This window comes from Schistocerca gregaria, chromosome 6 (assembly GCF_023897955.1).
Source record: "Schistocerca gregaria isolate iqSchGreg1 chromosome 6, iqSchGreg1.2, whole genome shotgun sequence".
Classification (NCBI taxonomy): Eukaryota; Metazoa; Arthropoda; class Insecta; order Orthoptera; family Acrididae; genus Schistocerca; species Schistocerca gregaria.
The window spans coordinates 115,398,134-115,417,615 of record NC_064925.1 but is presented as its reverse complement, the minus strand read 5'-3'; the positions used below and the strand labels follow the sequence as shown (position 1 = coordinate 115,417,615).

Sequence of the window (19,482 nt, the reverse complement as noted above, 5' to 3'; positions counted from 1 at the left end):
GAGGAAAGTAATATGTGGGAAACACAGATAAGCAGAAGGGACAGGGTGATAGGACATTTGTTAAGACACAAGGGAATGACTTACACGGTGCTAGAGGGAACCGTAGAGGGCAAAAACTGTAGAGGAAGACAGAGATTGGAATACATCCAGAAAATAACTGAGGACGTAGGTTGCAATTGCTACTCCGAGATGAAGAAGTTAGCGCAGGAGAGGAATTCGTGGCGGACCGCATCAAACTAGTCAGAAGACTGATGAGAAAAATAAATGTATTGTCACTCGAAAGAGCACATATGTCATCATAAGGACCTGATTTCATACACCTCACACAGTCATAGGTACTTTCCCACGTAAGAACTATTTGTATCGTCGCTCTCTGTCATTTCCTAGCTTCCCAAAAACATTTTAGCTAAAAGCGATAAAACTGTTAAATCTGACATCAATGTGAAATTCTGTTTCATCGTGACCTCCGAAACACTCGGCATTTTTCACACTACAAGTAGCAAACATTATCAGAAATGAAATAAATGAGAAGTGAGGTAAAAAGGTTTGAGTTGTGGGGGATTCGGACCATGAACTTTCGTATCTAGTCAGGCATTTAACTGCTTAGCTATTTTGTTTTATTTTAAAAGAAACGACGAGATTCTCCCTTTCATCCCTTTCTTTCGCTCTCCATCTTTCTTCTTCTTAGACTGACATTCTCCTCCATTATATGTGGTTGGAGTAACCTTTTGTTTCCGAGTCGTTTTAAACTTAATTCATTAAGTTGGAAATATGCAATATACTAACTTCTTTGTAAGAAAAATACCGTCTTTCTATTTCTTACTTCGCAATTTGCATGGAAGGATAACTTAAGTGGAACAAACCTGTTTCCCTTAACAGGCTTGTTTGCTGAACAGTTTTGATATGATTCTTCAGCTACTCCAAGAGAACTTCAAATCTAGATGGTTCACAGGTGCAGTGCCTTACGTCGGTGTCCAGAGGGCACAACATTTCGTCAAACGACCACGTTGCTATCATCAGGTACTGTGATGAACTGGCTGATAGGGGGTCGGCGCCGCGCTTTTTTCCCCTCCCCCACCGCCCTCTCATCGACCGCTCCATCGGCCGCCCGTGTCCAGAATCCCTACGACCACTGCTCCCGCCGACCCAGTGTTCCGTCCTAGATTCACGCACAGGTGTGCATCTTTCACACTAGTGAGTAGGGCGTGTGTTTTGGCTGGTGGGTAGCAGACAGTCTTCACTTGGTGTTTCCGAAGATTTCGTCCTATCTTGCCGGATAACGCACCAGAAAAAGGATTGAATGCAATGGCCACATCCCCCAGAGAATTTTCTCCTGCTTCCGCCAGTTTGTACAGAAGGTGGAAGACTTAGAGGGCTGTTCGCATTTGCCACTATTGTAGCCATTCTTCAGGAAAACTGTCCTCAGATGTTGAGGATCTTCTTTGATACTATCGTAGTCGGAGATACTGCTAGCCTTATGCACCACTGTTTCGAGCATACCATTTCTCTGAGACTGGTTGTTGCAGTTGTCAGCTTTTAAGTATACGAGGATGTGTCTTCCTCTGGTACACACTGCCACCAGCCAGCTCTTCTCCTAACCAGGACATCCAGAAAGGGGAGATCTCCCTTCACCTCTGCTTCCATGGTGAATCTCATGTAATGATGTATGGAACTGAGGTGTGTAAAGAAGTCATGACGAAAGTGTCATCTACATGCCGGTAGAAATAGGTAGGTTTCTATTTTGCCGATTCTAGGCGCCGATTCCAGGGCTTTCATCTCTAAATATTCTGCGTACATATTGGCGACTACTTGTGAAACGCGGACTCCCCATGTATGTAGCTACTGGTCATCTAGACAGTGCTTGGGAGCAACATCCATTGCACGCGCAACAGTTTTTTTCAACGCGATATCAGCGAGTTTGCCCACAATGCTGCGGGCCCGTTTTTTCGATTTCCAGCCAGGTTGGACATTTTCTCCATTTGTGGGCTGGGTGTTGTCCTCATCATCATTTCATCACCGACACGCATATCGCCCAGTGTGGCGTCACTTGCCGTAAGAGTTGAAACTCGGTGGCCTATCTTCCGCATGAGAAGCCAGACCGTCATTTTTCCAACGCGATGCAGCACGTCTCTTCCAATTCGGGTGTGCGCGTCTCCTGGGAGCACCACAGTCAAGCCTGCTGACGGTAGGCGGGTCACAAGATGAGACGCAGGCCCGTGAGCTGACGCAGGGGGCCTCACGCCAAGTTCCTCACGGCAGCGTGAGTCATGGCGACAACCGTCGCTAGTTGGATCGCAGTTTCAATACGCAGTTTGCTGAGGAACTTTGGTTCTGGCAGAGATGGCCACTACTTCTGCTATGTTAATAGATATACGTTCTGAATCGGATTTCGATTCTGAGTTTGAGTTCGAAACGGTGTGTTACATTGCTCTCATGAAACTGGCTACAGGTTCTCACGCCGAAGAAGGCACGAGGAGGAGTATATGGCGTGTGTCAGAAGGGACAGAGTAGCTGGTGAGAAAAGCCCTTGCTGTCACCAGGGCTGCTGTATATATAGCGAGAAGCGAGCAAATTTCATTATTATCAATTAACAGAAACCGTATTTTCGTAGTAGAAACAGAATTCTATTAGTCATCAGGACTATCCAACAACAAATCAATTTAAACAGTGCTCATAGAACTTCGTGTCATCACTCGGACGACAGTTTCGATTCTGTATTCATATCAGAGACGTGGTTATTTTCCATCTATTCCGTTTTCACTGGTAGATATGGAGGGCTACACGCTAGTAAGGAATGGTATTGTACGGAACCTAGGCATCTTTTTTGATAAACATTTAACCAGGACAGAGCACATCAAGAAAATTTGCTACAGAGTTTTAACAATGTCAACGTCCAATGTTAACAACGATTTACAATGCAACTTACCATATCGTATGTCCCTTTCCTTGGCCACTTCCTCCCACTTCTCGGCTTTCAGGTTCGTTTCCAAGTAATCTTCATGACTTGTACCGTGCAGAACTTTGCGAACAAGTACGGCTTCAATTAGCTTTTCCTCTATTTCGAACTACCAACAGCCAGAACCACCGTGAGCCTCGCAGTAAACTGAGTACAGGAGAGTGCGGTCCGCAGGGTCACCAAGTGCAGGAACTGCGTCACGTTACGCTGTGCTCTAACGTGCGCAGGACCATCCAGTTCTGTGGTTGACAAAAACTCACTGTGAGTCGCCCTGCGTCACCTCGTGGACCTGCGTCTCATCTTGCGGCCAGGCTTAAGGTACCCGTTTCGTCGACCCTTTGCGTGACTCTGGCGAATAGGGTATGCGATGATGTCGGACGTTGTGGATAACGATCTTGATAAAGGGGACGAGCAGCTTTACCGTTGCTGTGAGCTTCGTCATGTAGAAGGATTATCTCGGTGTATTCTGCAGCCATGTTGCTTTAACACTCAAAGCACGTGCGTCAGGGTCGAACTTGCTTAGAGACATAGGATAGACGTCAAGTGACATGAGCCGATCAGCATCCCCCACCATGACTAACCTGATGCGAACCTACCTACCAAACACGTTTTGAAACGACTGTAGCACGGAAACAGGACGCTGCCGGACATTCATTTCAGTTCAAAATCTTATCCACTGAGTTCCTTGTAGAGGTAATAGAAGTTTGTAAGGGGAATTTTGGAGCATCCTGTATTACAAGCCGAGTGTGTTACGGAAGCAGTTTTAAAATGTTCTGTTGTACTTGCGTTAATGAGGCAGAACATCATGATCACTGCCCTCAGCGAGATTTGATGCACGCACGTGACGTGGCGAGGAAAGTGTATGAGGGAAACAGAGACAAATGAGAGACCATTCCAGCGGCGATACCGTACGATAACGGGGCAATACACTGACAATAAACCAATTTGATAAACGACAGAAATTTATGGCCCGGCGTCTGGAAACCGGCATCCCTGCGACTTGGAGCTGGCCGGTTGCTCTCGTATTAGTGTAGTGAGCACTTCTGGAAAGTGTTGGAGTGAAACCACAAGATGGCGACAGGCGTTGGATGACCACGTTCCATCACAGAACGAGGAGGTTGGAGTCTTTCACGGGCTATAAAGCAGGATAGGCGGCGATATGTAGCTCATCTGACGACAGAATTCAATACTCATGGAAGCACATAAAGTCACACTGTTGAACGCGGGTCAGTTACGATTGCAGTGGGGACGGTATCATCGGGATTGCACATTGGATCAATGGAAACATGTCACCTGGTCGGAAGAACATCGTTTCCTGCTACATCAGATCGATAGTCGTGTTCTGATGCTACGCAATCCAGGTGGGATGTTGGTATTGGATTATGGGGGACCTTCTACGTCTACGTTTAAATATCTACTCCGCAAGTCATCGCACAGTGCCTGAATGAGGGTATCCTGTACCACAACCAGTCATTCCCTTTTCCGTTTAACTCGCAAACAGAGCGAGGGAAGAATCACCGTCTATGTTTCTCAGCATGAGGCCATATTTCTCGTGTCTTATCTTCGTGGTACTTTCACTGTTTGTTGCTGCAGCAGAATTGTTCTGCTCTCAACTTCAATTGACGGCTCTGTAAATCTTCTCAGTACTATTTCTAGGAATGAAAGTCACCTTCCCTCCACGGTTTCAAATTTGTGTCCCGGAAGCGTCTCTGTAACACCTGCGAGCTGTTTGAACCTATCGGTAACATATCTAGCAGCCCACTTCTGAGTCGCTTCATCTACATCTACATACACGTATATACTCCGCATGTACGGTGCGTGACAGAGCATACCATGTACCAAAACTCGTTTCCTGTCCGGTTCCACTCGCTCGTAAAGCTAGGGCAAAACGACTGTAGTATCTTTTCTTCGTGATTCCAAGGCGAAATGCATGTTGGCAGCAGTAGGATCTTCCTGCAGACAGCTTCAAATTCCGGTTCTCTAAACTTTCTCAGTAGTGTTCTTCGAAAGACATGTCTTCTTTCATTCAGGAATTCGCACTCGAGCTCCAGAAGCATATCCGTAACACATGCATGCTGATCAAATATCCCGACAATAAAACTAGTCGCTCACCTCTGAGTTATTTCGATGTCTTCTTTCAGTCCGACCTCGTGCGTATCCCAAACACTCGAGCAGTACTCAAGAATATGTCTCACTAGCATCCTATCTGCGGTTTCCTTTATAGATGAATCAAGCGTCCTAAAATTTTCCCAATAAACCTAAGTCGACCATACGCCTTTCCTACCACAATCCCCACATGCTCTACCCATTTCATATCGCTTCGTAACGTAATTCCCAGGTATTTAAACGAAGCTACTGTGTCAAGCAGGCCACTACTAATGCTGTATGCTTACGCCTTCCTTTAATCCGACTTGCTACGGAACCCAGATATTAGATCAGTATTGAAGAATAGGTCACACCACCGTCTTACATGCAGTCTCCTTTACAGCTGAAACATACCTTTCCAAAATTCACTCAATAAATCGAAGTCGACTATTCGCCTTTCGTACTACAGTCCCCAAGTGTTCGTTCCATTTCACGTCGCTTCGCAACTTTAAGCCCAGTGTCACGCAGGACACTACTAATGCTGGATCCGAACACAATGGTATTTTCCTACTCATCCGCAGCTACTTACATTTTCCTACATTTGGAGCGTGCTGTCATTGATAACACAAACCAAAATTTCTTCTACCTCACATTGTACCCTCATACAGCCACTCAACTTAATGGCCGTCAGGTACACTACAGTAACATAAGCAAATAACCACAGATTTCTGCCCATCCTGTCCACCAGATAATTTATGGCCTAGGGCACTACGGACGATACCTGACACGTGTTTTTGTAATCGTACCACACTTACATACCATATCTTAATTACCACAAAAGAGGAAGCGAGATGGAATCATGGTTGGTACTCACAGTTTATAATTAAGACACTTTATTGATATTAACTCTTTAAAAAAATTAACAATTACTAATTGTGGACGAGCCACTAGATAAAACCTTGCAAATACAGTTAGAAACCCAATGTACTCAGAACTCTAACAAACAATTCAAAATTTAAAAAGCAGTTTCTGACAAACTTGAGAACTTACCTCAAAATAGATATAATGAAAACAATTACAGGTAAAGAGTAACTTAATAACACTTGAACTCTGGTGCCCAGCTAAGATGCCATTATATAACAAGTTAGAACCATTTAAATAATTAAAAAGTGTAGAAAGGAAACACTGATACTTCAAAAAATAAATGTTCACGGGCTCAGACGTGTTAATAAAAGATTACTAGTAAAAGCTGCACAACGAACTCGGCAGATGCAATGCAGTTTAAGGTTTAGCCTGTTGCCAGTCTGTAATATTTAAGAAAACAACTTCATATACAAACAGGTTACATACATTATACACTCCTGGAAATTGAAATAAGAACACCGTGAATTCATTGTCCCAGGAAGGGCAAACTTTATTGACAATTTCTTGGGGTCAGATACATCACATGATCACAGTGACAGAACCACAGGCACATAGACACAGGCAACAGAGCATGCACAATGTCGGCATTACTAAAGAGTATATCCACCTTTCGCAGAAATGCTGGCTGCTATTCTCCCATATAGACGATCGTAGAGATGATGGATGTAGTGCTGTGGAACGGCTTGCCATGCCATTTCCACCTGGCGCCTCAGTTGGACCAGCGTTCGTGCTGGACGTGCAGACCGCGTGAGACGACGCTTCATCCAGTCCCAAACATGCTCAACGGGGGACAGATCCGGAGATCTTGCTGGCCAGGGTAGTTGACTTACACCTTCTACAGCACGTTGGGTGGCACGGGATACATGCGGACGTGCATTGTCCTGTTGGAACAGCAAGTTCCCTTGCCGGTCTAGGAATGGTAGAACGATGGGTTCGATGACGGTTTGGATGTACCGTGCACTATTCAGTGTCCCCTCGACGATCACCAGAGGTGTACGGCCAGTGGAGGAAATCGCTCCCCACACCATGATGCCGGGTGTTGACCCTGTGTGCCTCGGTCGTATGCAGTCCTGATTGTGGCGCTCACCTGCACGGCGCCAAACACGCATACGACCATCATTGGCACCAAGGCAGAAGCGACTCTCATCGCTGAAGACGACACGTCTCCATTCATCCCTCCATTCACGCCTGTCGCGACACCACTGGAAGCGGGCTGCACGATGTTGGGGCGTGAGCGGAGGACGGCCTAACGGTGTGTGGGACCGTAGCCCAGCTTCATGGAGACGGTTGCGAATGGTCCTCGCCGATACCCCAGGAGCAACAGTGTCCCTAATTTGCTGGGAAGTGGCGGTGCGGTCCCCTATGGCACTGCGTAGGATCCTACGGTCTTGGCGTGCATCCGTGCGTCGCTGCGGTCCGGTCCCAGGTCGACGGGCACGTGCACCTTCCGCCGTCCACTGGCGACAACATCGATGTACTGTGGAGACCTCACGCCCCACCCGGCCTCCCGCATGCCCACTATACGCCCTCGCTCAAAGTCCGTCAACTGCACATACGGTTCACGGCCACGCTGTCGCGGCATGCTACCTGTGTTAAAGACTGCGATGGAGCTCCGTATGCCAGGGCAAACTGGCTGACACTGACGGCGGCGGTGCACAAATGCTGCGCAGCTAGCGCCATTCGACGGCCAACACCGCGGTTCCTGGTGCGTCCGCTGTGCCGTGCGTGTGATCATTGCTTTTACAGCCCTCTCGCAGTGTCCGGAGCAAGTATGGTGGGTCTGACACACCGGTGTCAATGTGTTATTTTTTCCATTTCCATATATATATATATATATAAATAATCAGCTGAACCCGCCTTGACGGAAGGAAGGTACTAAATTTTGGAAGACGATATGTGAACAACTCCGGTAGTGGCAAGATTCTTAAACACTGCCAGGCCTAGACCTCGGATGACATTTCACTCACCGCGAAGGTGCTGGCACAATCAAAAGTTTCTGCCCGAATCACAAGGACATTCCAATTACTCTGAAACATAGAAACACTCGGCAAAACGTTTGAACCACCTACACATTGACAACTGTATTATCAGAGTGTCGGCTTTAAAAACGGCAACATAAAATCGTTTAATTGCAAGAGACACGAGGCACTAGTTAAACTCATGAGAAAATTTACAAACAACGGCCTCCAACTGAACTATTCCATACCGTCTTAAGGTTCGACTATAAAAGTCTCACCATAATAATAAAGTTTAAAATCTCTGAGTGCGTCGATGAACAAACAGTTAAGACAATCTGTTCCATGTCAGATACACAATACGAGGGAATGGATTCCACAGCTTCACCGCTTCCCTTCAAATCTTGTTCCAAGCTGCCCATGTCGGTAAAACGCCCAACCTGTTTTACACCACAACTTGTAACGGTCATCACGCTCGTTCGGTAGCCTTTGACACTTCTCTCCCCAAATGGGACGAGATTTCGAGGGTTACCAGTCGAAGGGTAACAACCGACTCGCTTCGCCTGCCAAGCTGCAAGATAAGACACGCTAAAAGCAAAGATTGCTTACCGCACCACAATCTATCTCAAAAGTTCATGAACAAAATACGACTGGCGCCAGCTCGTCACTGGTCAATACCCTTGTCTCTGTTGAACACTCGCTGTCGAGAACAGCAAACTCATCTCCATCACTTAAGAAGAATTCGAGCCACTCACATATCTGGAAAACAGTTCCATATGCTCGCACCTTCATAAATAATCTGCAGTGTGGCACCATGCCAAATATGTTTCGGAAATCTAGAAATATGGAATCTGCCCGTAGCCCTCGCTCGCCGTGTATCACATGAAAAACTGGCGAAATGTGCTTCCACGAGCGATGTTTAAATAAAACCTTGCTGAGTCACGGACATCGGCCTCTTTTGTATTCGAACTGAGAAAATGTTCAAGGGTTCTGCAGCAGAACGATGTTAGGGATATTGGTCAGCAACTGGGTGAGAGATTCGCGGTAAATGCAAACTAGGTAAGACTCCAGTGCAGTAGAGAACTGTTTGTGAAACCGAAATGGGATTCCATCCCTCACGTGGGCTTCCATGGTAACATGACAGCTGTGAACTTGGTGAACATTATTGTGGACGACCTGTATCACTTCGTATCTGAGGTATTCTCCTACGACGATAATATTTTCCAGTCAAAAGTCTAAAACTGTTCTATAGAGGTTCGCGTAGAAAGACAGTGAAGAGATGTTTCAGCCACCAAGGTCGCCTGATCTGAATCCTGTGGAACAGATATGGGACCCAATCGTGCACCAACTACTCGAGCACAGATCGGCAGCCCGTAAGTTATGAAACTTCCGTACCCATCTGTTGCGACATACCTTCAAAGAATTTGTAGAATTGATGCCACGGTCTACTTCTAATGTACAACATTTCATAAATGAACGAATACGCTCCTAAGAAAGTGGCAATAAGCTTTCAGTCAACAGTATATACTGTAGTTTTCTCCTACTCTTTCAGTGTTGGAGAGAAAGATAGTCATGACAGTGTTGTTCAGCAGCTTTCAACATGATTTAAATGTAATGAAAGAAGTGACGAAATGTTTAGCAGTTTTGAAAAAAAGTTGGAAATAGTGTCCAATCCAGATGTAAAGCATCTATTATGAATATCTTTTTAGTCCGTATTCTTCGTTCCCATATCTTTCGCGATCAGTTCGCATCTGGACTGATATCAAAATACATAATTATTCAAACATCATTACCATCGCATTGTAGTTGGTCTCGTCCAGTATCAGTATTTTCGTTATGATTTGTAGGTCCTATATGGCAGTGAAAACCTGACAGTCCACATAAAAGGTGACATAACAACATTATTAAAGGAAGAACGTGAAGTCATCAGGAACATACAACGTCCGAAGAAAACAGAAGAGGGCTAAGACTACAATCTCTTGAAGCGAGTGAGAAATTGTTCAGTCTTGCAGCAGACATTAGAAAAAGTCGATTAAACTTTTATTGCACCTCTATAGGCTTCCCAAAATAAGACTTACGTACAAAATTCTTAAATACATAGGACTTAAAAATCTACCCTTGATACAAGAGGTCAAAAGGGACCTACAAAAAGCTCAGATAAATTAGTCAGATATATTGGACAGAAAGGTATTTAAGCAAAAAAGTTGACAGAAGGGAAGTCAGAGACCGAAGCTCCAATGATACCAGTAACAAAATGGACAGAGCAAAGGACGACAGCCCATGCAAAATAATGAGAGCAGTGTGAAAAGGAAGGAAAAAGAATCAAGAAGCTCTGCGTGATCCTACAGAGTCGAATCGCACATAACAATAATAATAATAATAATATACTGCTTATTAAAATATGCTGCTTTTTAGTTCTTGAATCCACATGTGCGGCTGCACGAATTATTAATTCACGTAAGAAAGTCACTAGATTTTAGAACGTGTGGGTCCATTTTTATAATATAGCTACGCTACTGTCTAGTAACCGTCCAAACGCTTTTGTCACAATCACCCACGAAACTAGTCACAAAAAATTATAAAACATCCTGGTAGGAACAGCCAGAGGAAAATACTATTCAGAACCATGGTAGTTCATCATCTGAATAAGACTGAGGTTATTTGTTTCTTTACAACACTGTGTCGGCTTAATAACTGTTCATCAGTGAATCGAGGTATGGCTGTGCGAGAGCTGAAAGTAAAACCACAGCATTATCTCATACTACGTATTGTGTCAAATTCCGGTAAAATTTCGAGATTAAATCAAAGTTCATCCAACATAAGCTTTTAAATTACATTTCCCAGTTTGGGAACAAGTTAAAATTACAAGATCAATTTATTGGAAAATTTACGCTGAAAAGTTCTATAGTTTACCTACTGTGAATTATTCTGAGCATTCGAGCTGAAGTATTTAAAAATATTTACTGCCGACACTCGATAAAATCACAAGTCCCAGAATTAATGCTTACAAAACGTCCGGACACTATCAAAAGGCCACCGTCTCTTTTCTTATATGTAATCCAGAGCACAGGCTTTGGTGAACGACTGCGCTCTCTCTCTCTCTCTCTCTCTCTCTCTCTCTCTCTCTCTCTCTCTTTCCCCCGAATGACGACTGACTCACTGAAAATATGGCTGCTGGGTGTTTGAGGTCTCGTATCATCATGAGTCAAGGCCGTATGCTACCATTACCTGAAACATACTTAACAAATATTAATTGTATGTATTATATTAATCAGTGATACAATGTGTAAACTGTATATACTAACTGGGCTACATAACTGGAGATTGCTTGAGAATGGTAATACAGATGAAAAAAGTTTATCATTTAAATGTAAAACTCTTTAATAAATCTCTAAACATTAGCAGCTTCCTAGTGTGATGTGAAACGTACTAACACTTCAAAGTGCTGCTCTTGGTTTCTCTCTAAGTTAAATAGATCTTCTTTTTCTTGGACCTTGTCCTGCAGTTACCGGAGGATCGGCGTTGTTACAATCGGATTAGGCGTTGATAATGCAAAGGGGTGGCCAGATGCCCTCCAGCTACCACCCCATACCCCCCGGGACGGAATCAGTGTACCCCAGCTGCCTGCACCTAGCTTAAACAGTTAAATAATGTGAACGTGTTTCAAATGTCTGCGACGCGTCTAACTGAAGCGGGACGTAGGGACCAGTCCGGTATTCACCTAGCGAGATGTGGAGAACCACATAAATCCACATCAATGCTGGCCAGGCCACCAGCTCACTGGTGCACGTTGTTAATCTGCCGTGCGGATTCGATCTGGGGCCGGCGCGCCTACCCGAGTCCAGCAAGCAGCGCATTGGCGCTCTCGGCTAACCTGGCGGTTCATGTAAGACATACTCGAGACTGGGATTAATATTCATGGTGAAAGGATATCACTGATAAGATTAGCTGATGACATTGCTATCGTCAATGAAAGTGAAGAATTTCAGGATCTGTTGAAAAAAGTTTGCAGCGAGAAACTTACTGCCAGAATTGGATATCACGAATATAAGGAATTTTTTGCCTAAGAAGCAAAATAAGTAATGACGGTCAGACCAAGGAGGACATAAAGAGCAGACTAGCACTGGAGGAAAGGACATTCCTGGCCAAGAGAAATCTGTCAGTATCAAACACAGGCCTTAATATGAGGATGAAATTTCTGAGAATGGACTTTTAGAGAAAAGCATTGTATAGTGGTGAAACATGGATTGTGGGAAAATTGGAACAGAAGAGAATCCAATCATCTGAAATGTCGTTGCTACAGAATAATGTTGCAATGTAAGTGGACTGATAAGGTAAGAATGAGGAAGCTATCAGCAGAACGGCACGGAAAGGAATTTATAGAAAACTTCGTCAACAAGAGGGGACGGTATAACAGGAGTTTTGTTAAGACATCAGTGAATGTAGCAGAGGGAACCGTAGAGGTTACAAATTCTAGAGGAAGAGCCGGCCGGGGTGGCGTTACAGTCTGGAACCGCGCGACCGCTACGATCGCAGGTTAGAATCCTGCCTCGGGCATGGATGTCTGTGAAGTCGTTAGGTTAGTTAGGTTTCAGTAGTAAGTTATAGGGGACTGACTACCTAAGCTGTTAAGTCCCATAGTGCTCGGAGCCATTTGAACCATCTAGAGCAGGCTCGTCCAAACTGTGTCCCTAGGGCGCTAGTGCCCGCGATCGCCCACGGCTAGCGCCCAGGGCGAATTCGTACGTTGCTGCAGTGGCCGAGCCGTGCCGCTTAGCTTGCCGTGCGTGCCAGCCGGCAAATATATTTGTTCGCCCGTTTTCCCCTTCGGGCAGAGGACGTCTCACAAGTGCTTCAACTAGAGCTGATTGACCTACAGTGCCATATCCGCCTCAAAGGCCGTTTTCTTATGTGCAAAACTTTGAGAGACCTTTGTCCGCGTGCTTGTGCAAAAGAGGATATTTCTCTCGTGGCAGACAGCTGTAAAAGTCATCCAATGTTTGGTTCCACGTATATTGGTGAGCGCTTTTTCTCTCATTTAAAGCTTGCTAAACTTAAGAACCGTTCGTTCCTTGGTGATAAATATGTGACATTCTTTAAGGTTAGCAGTCTCACGGAATATTGTACCAAGCCTAGACAAAATCGTTTCCTCGAAAAAGAAAAACGTGTTAAATTGTTAATTGTCTTCTTTAACAATATTGACTGTAAGAATTAAAGAGCTTTATAACCTTAATTCTATTTTAATAAGTTTTCAAACTTGGCCAGTTAAAATTATTTCTAAACTCTGAAAAGGGATACAAAAAATTGTAGCACGAAGTATAACAAAAATACTTACTTGTAACTTCTAACAGTAAGAATGAGATTCTATACCTCTTACATAAAATTAATTCTAAAATAGAATATTTTGATTACGTTAGATCTGGCCGCGCGACAGTCCGGCGCAGAGCAGTGCTGTGCGGTCTCACTCGCTCTGCGGCCCTCCCCTCTCCCTCTCTCCCCTCTCCCTCTCTCCCCTCTCCCTCTCTCCCCTCTCCCTCTCTCCCCTCTCCCTCTCTCCCCTCTCCCTCTCTCCCCTCTCCCTCTCTCCCCTCTCCCTCTCTCCCCTCTCCCTCTCTCCCCTCTCCCTCTCTCCCATCTCCCTCTCTCCCATCTCCCTCTCTCCCCTCTCTCTCGCTCCCCTCTCTCTCGCTCCCCTCTCTCTCGCTCCCCTCTCTCTCGCTCCCCTCTCTCTCGCTCCCCCCTCTCTGTCGCTCCCCCCTCTCTGTCGCCCCCCCTCTCTGTCGCCCCCCCTCTCTGTCGCCCCCCCTCTCTGTCGCCCCCCCTCTCTCTGTCGCCCCCCTCTCTGTCGCCCCCCCTCTCTGTCGCCCCCCCTCTCTGTCGCCCCCCCTCTCTGTCGCCCCCCCTCTCTGTCGCCCCCCCTCTCTGTCGCCCCCCCTCTCTGTCACCCCCCCTCTCTGTCGCCCCCCCCTCTCTGTCGCCCCCCCTCTCTGTCGCCCCCCCTCTCTGTCGCCCCCCCTCTCTGTCGCCCCCCCTCTCTGTCGCCCCCCCTCTCTGTCGCCCCCCCTCTCTGTCGCCCCCCCTCTCTGTCGCCCCCCCTCTCTGTCGCCCCCCCTCTCTGTCGCCCCCCTCTCTCTGTCGCCCCCCTCTCTCTGTCGCCCCCCTCTCTCTGTCGCCCCCCTCTCTCTGTCGCCCCCCTCTCTCTGTTGCCCCCCTCTCTCTGTCGCCCCCCTCTCTCTGTCGCCCCCCCTCTCTCTGTCGCCCCCCCTCTCTCTGTCGCCCCCCTCTCTCTGTCGCCCCCCCGTCCCTGTCGCCCCCCCCGTCCCCTGTCGCCCCCCCGTCCCTGTCGCCCCCCCCGTCCCCTGTCGCCGCCCCCCCGTCCCCTGTCGCCGCCCCCCGTCCCCTGTCGCCGCCCCCCCGTCCCCTGTCGCCGCCCCCCCGTCCCCTGTCGCCGCCCCCCCGTCCCTGTCGCCGCCCCCCCGTCCCCTGTCGCCGCCCCCCCGTCCTCTGTCGCCGCCCCCCCGTCCCCTGTCGCCGCCCCCCCGTCCTCTGTCGCCGCCCCCCCGTCCTCTGTCGCCGCCCCCCGTCCTCTGTCGCCGCCCCCCCGCCCTCTGTCGCCGCCCCCCGCCCTCTGTCGCGCCCCCCGCCCTCTGTCGCGCCCCCCCGCCCTCTGTCGCCGCCCCCCCGCCCTCTGTCGCCGCCCCCCCGCCCTCTGTCGCCGCCCCCCCGCCCTCTGTCGCCGCCCCCCGCCCTCTGTCGCCGCCCCCCCGCCCTCTGTCGCCGACCCCCGCCCTCTGTCGCCGACCCCCGCCTCTGTCGCCGCCCCCCCGCCCTCTGTCGCCGCCCCCCCCGCCCTCTGTCGCCGCCCCCCGCCCTCTGTCGCCGCCCCCCGCCCCTCTGTCGCCGCCCCCCCCGCCCTCTGTCGCCGCCCCCCGCCCTCTGTCGCCGCCCCCCGCCCTCTGTCGCCGCCCCCCGCCCTCTGTCGCCGCCCCCCCGCCCTCTGTCGCCGCCCCCCCGCCCTCTGTCGCCGCCCCCCCGCCCTCTGTCGCCGCCCCCCCGCCCTCTGTCGCCGCCCCCCCGCCCTCTGTCGCCGCCCCCCACCGCCCTCTGTCGCCGCCCCCCCGCCCTCTGTCGCCGCCCCCCCGCCCTCTGTCGCCGCCCCCCCGCCCTCTGTCGCCGCCCCCCGCCCTCTGTCGCCGCCCCCCCGCCCTCTGTCGCCGCCCCCCGCCCTCTGTCGCCGCCCCCCCGCCCTCTGTCGCCGCCCCCCCGCCCTCTGCCGCCGCCCCCCCGCCCTCTGCCGCCGCCCCCCGCCCTCTGCCGCCGCCCCCCGCCCTCTGCCGCCGCCCCCCCGCCCTCTGCCGCCGCCCCCCCGCCCTCTGCCGCCGCCCCCCCGCCCTCTGTCGCCGCCCCCCCGCCCTCTGTCGCCGACCCCCCCGCCCTCTGTCGCCGCCCCCCCGCCCTCTGTCGCCGCCCCCCCGCCCTCTGTCGCCGCCCCCCCGCCCTCTGTCGCCGCCCACCGCCCCTCTGTCGCCGCCCCCCGCCCTCTGTCGCCGCCCCCCCGCCCTCTGTCGCCGCCCCCCCGCCCTCTGTCGCCGCCCCCCCGCCCTCTGTCGCCGCCCCCCCGCCCTCTGTCGCCGCCCCCCCGCCCTCTGTCGCCGCCCCCCCGCCCTCTGTCGCCGCCCCCCCCGCCCTCTGTCGCCGCCCCCCGCCCTCTGTCGCCGCCCCCCCCGCCCTCTGTCGCCGCCCCCCGCCCTCTGTCGCCGCCCCCCCGCCCTCTGTCGCCGCCCCCCGCCCTCTGTCGCCGCCCCCCCGCCCTCTGTCGCCGCCCCCCGCCCTCTGTCGCCGCCCCCCCGCCCTCTGTCGCCGCCCCCCCGCCCTCTGTCGCCGCCCCCCCGCCCTCTGTCGCCGCCCCCCCGCCCTCTGTCGCCGCCCCCCCGCCCTCTGTCGCCGCCCCCCCGCCCTCTGTCGCCGCCCCCCCGCCCTCTGTCGCCGCCCCCCGCCCTCTGTCGCCGCCCCCCCGCCCTCTGTCGCCGCCCCCCCGCCCTCTGTCGCCGCCCCCGCCCTCTGTCGCCGCCCCCGCCCTCTCTCTCTCTCTCTCTCTCTCCCCCCCCCTCTCTCTCTCTCTCTCTCTCTCTCTCTCTCTCTCTCTCTCTCTCTCTCCCCCCCCCCTCTCTCTCTCTCTCTCTCTCTCTCTCTCTCTCTCTCCCCCCCCCCTCTCTCTCTCTCTCTCTCTCTCTCTCTCTCTCTCCCCCCCCCTCTCTCTCTCTCTCTCTCTCTCTCTCTCTCTCCCCCCCCTCTCTCTCTCTTTCTCTCTCTCTCTCTCTCTCTCTCCCCCCCCCCTCTCTCTCTTTCTCTCTCTCTCTCTCTCTCTCCCCCCCCCCTCTCTCTCTCTCTCTCTCTCTCTCTCTCTCTCTCCCCCCCCTCTCTCTCTCCCACATGCGTGGGTCATCGGCTGTGGAGGCCCATCGTTAGGACTGTTCGGTGCACTGTGTGATCAGACGCACTTATACTATGCACAGCACTGAAGTCAAAAGTAGGTTTCGCTACAGCTCGCCACCTGCCCAGTTGTACCTTCCTGCCCAACCTACGACGACTGACATTTGTAATGAGGGGAAGTAGCCCAACCATCGACGTCTGGACGTGGGTTCACCATGGTTTCGCCACGTGTTGGAAGCAGTCACCGCTGCACTCCTCCAACACCGAACAAGTCCTGCAGTGGGGTATCACAATCTGCTCTCGATCAAACTCAGATACATCGCACTCCTTCCTCATTCTACACACGGACAGCTCGCTCACTGATGCTACATCCACCGTCCGTGTGTTTGACTAGCAATGATTCCGAGTCAGGTGACACTGCTATCGCCTGGATGAGTTTGTATCGATACTAGGTTGGTGGTCATAATGTTCTGATTGGTGTAGGTTGCAACTGCTACTCTGAGATGAGAATGTTGGCACAGGAGAGGAATACGTGACAGGCCGCATGAAACCAGTCAGAGAACTGATGACTGATGAAAACTGTAATAATATCTTTTCAGTAACTAGTCTGGCTCAGTTTTAATTGAATTTAAACTTGTGTAATACCTATGGTGATCACTCATTTCAGCTTAAAAAATGGTTCAAATGGCTCTGAGCACTATGGGACTTAACATCTGAGGTCATCAGTGCCCTAGAACTTAGAACTACCTAAACACACATCCATGCCCGAGGCAGGATTCGAACCTGCGACCGTAGCGGTCGCGCGGTTCCAGACTGAAGCGCCTAGAACCGCTGGGCCGCATCGGCTGGCCTCATTTTAGCCATGGTGGTTAACTGTTCTATGTCTTCCGCCAACACACTAGATCGCGTGTTTTTTCCAAGCACCCCCTCCAGGTATGCGTCTAACCGCTCTCGCTCTTGAGAACCTAACTGAGACTCAAAGCTGCTACCAGTCACAGACGACGAACCAACATTCGCGCGGCCAATCTGGGCTCAAATCGGTAAAGAAGGATGGGCGGGAGGAAGATTAGGATTTAACTTCCGTCGAGAACGAGGTCATTACAGGCGGAGCAGGATTGTTTCCATGATGAGGAAGGAAATCAGTCGTAGCTTTGCTGTAGTTGCGTCGAGGGATTTAGGGAAATCACGGAAGACCGAAATCCGGATGGACGGACGCGTATTTCAGACGACACTCTTCCGAATGCGAGTTCAGTTTGCTGAGCACCCCCAGCGTTTTTAGCTGTTAAGACACCCGAGTAGACCAGCCGCCTGCTTCTCACGTCACAGCAACACGCGTGCACATAGCCATATCTGCTTTTTAAAGTTTCTAGTCATCCTCATATGGAAGAAACTTTACAAATGGCAAGTGTGAAAGGAGTTTTTGCTCAAGAAAAGGTGAGCAATGGAAATTTGATTGCAATGTGGGCATTGTGCTGGATATAATACGTGTTTTCTCCGTAGGGTCAGTACAGTCTACGTAAACACGACGTACCACAGTAATCTGAGAGATGTAGCAGACGTTTCTCCAGACGTATTTCTTCATATGATACCTTTCGAACCATGTATGAAGGGTATCAGACGTATGCCATATTCCTTGACTTCCGAAAAGCGTTTGCCTCGGTGCCCCACTGCAGACTCTTAACTAAGGTACGAACATATGGGTTTGGTTCCCAAATACGTGAGTGGCTCGAAGACTTAAGCAATAGAAGCCAGTACGTCGTCCTCGATGGTGAGTGTTCATCGGAGGCGAGGGTATCATCTGGAGTGCCCCAGGGAAGTGTGGTACGTCCCCTGTTGTTTTCTATTTACATAAATGATCTTTTGGATAAGGTGGATAGCAATGTGCGGCTGTTTGCTGATGACGATTTGGTGTACGGGAAGGTGACGTCGTTGAGTGACTGTAGGAGGATACAAGATGACTTGGACAGGATTTGTGATTAGTGTAAAGAATGGCAGCTAACTCTAAATATAGATAAATGTAAATTAATGCAGATGAATAGTAAAAAGAATCCAGTAATGTTTGAATACTCCATTAGTAATGTAGCGCTTGACACAGTCACGTCGATTAAATATTTGGGCGTAACATTGCAGAGCGATATGAAGTGGGACAAGCATGTAATGACAGTTGCGGGGAAGGCGGATAGTCGTCTTCGGTTCATTGGTAGAATTTTGGAAAGATATGGTTCATCAGTAAAGGAGACCGCTTATGAAACACCAATACGACCCATTCTTGAGTACTGCTCGGGTGTTTGGGATCCCTATCAGGTCGGATTGAGGGAGGACGTAGAAGCAATTCAGAGGCGGGCTGCTAGATTTGTTACTGGTAGGTTTGATCATCACGCGAGTGTTACGGAAATGCTTCAGGAACTCGGGTGGGAGTCTGTGGCGGAAAGGAGGCGTTCTTTTCGTGAATCGCTACTGAGGAAATTTAGAGAACCAGCATTTGGGGCTGACTGCAGTACAATTTTACTGCCGCCAACTTATCTTATCTTTGTGGTCTTTCCGCGAAATATAAGAGAGATTAGGGCTCGTACAGAGAATTAATTAATTTCAGGCATAACTATAATAATTTTCAAATTGTAATTTTGGCTTGAATAATTTGTCTACTTTAAAGCGTAAGTGTTGGAAGATGACAAACTTGGAAACAAATCAGTCATTGTAGAAACGTAACACATCATAAAAACCACATCATGTGGTAAAAAGGGATGAATTCATAATTTTATATGCTTCTTCAAATATCTCTAATTACGATTTAAAAACAAACATTTACATGTATAGAAACAGTAAAAAACATTTTCTATCGTTAACAGGTATAAAATAAAAGACCACTGTAGATGCTGCAACTACCATGAAACATGTTTGGTTTAAAAAAAACTGTGTTTTGCTAAAGGCGGGCCCTATCCAAAAACATATGTATTGTTAAAGCAAACACGGCTAATTTCCAGCTGATAGGGTCTGCTTGGCACTGGAACTGGGATGGATAATCATTGTGTACTGGATTTTAACCACGATGTAGGTGTTAACTTAGTAAGTCTCTTGGGCCCAATCTAAATTTCTCATAAGTTTTTCTTGTAGGGCCGCTTTGATTAT

General features: G+C 49.7%; 1 protein-coding gene across 1 annotated transcript in view; it reads right to left on the bottom strand.

Moving 5' to 3' along the window:
• Positions 1-19,482, bottom strand: part of LOC126278744 (uncharacterized) — a 153,260-nt gene that overhangs the window by 122,421 nt on the left and 11,357 nt on the right. The window contains exon 2 of the mRNA XM_049979021.1: positions 14,526-15,461. Within this exon, the coding sequence (XP_049834978.1) occupies positions 14,526-15,461 (936 nt within the window). The remainder of the gene's footprint in view (positions 1-14,525; positions 15,462-19,482) is intronic.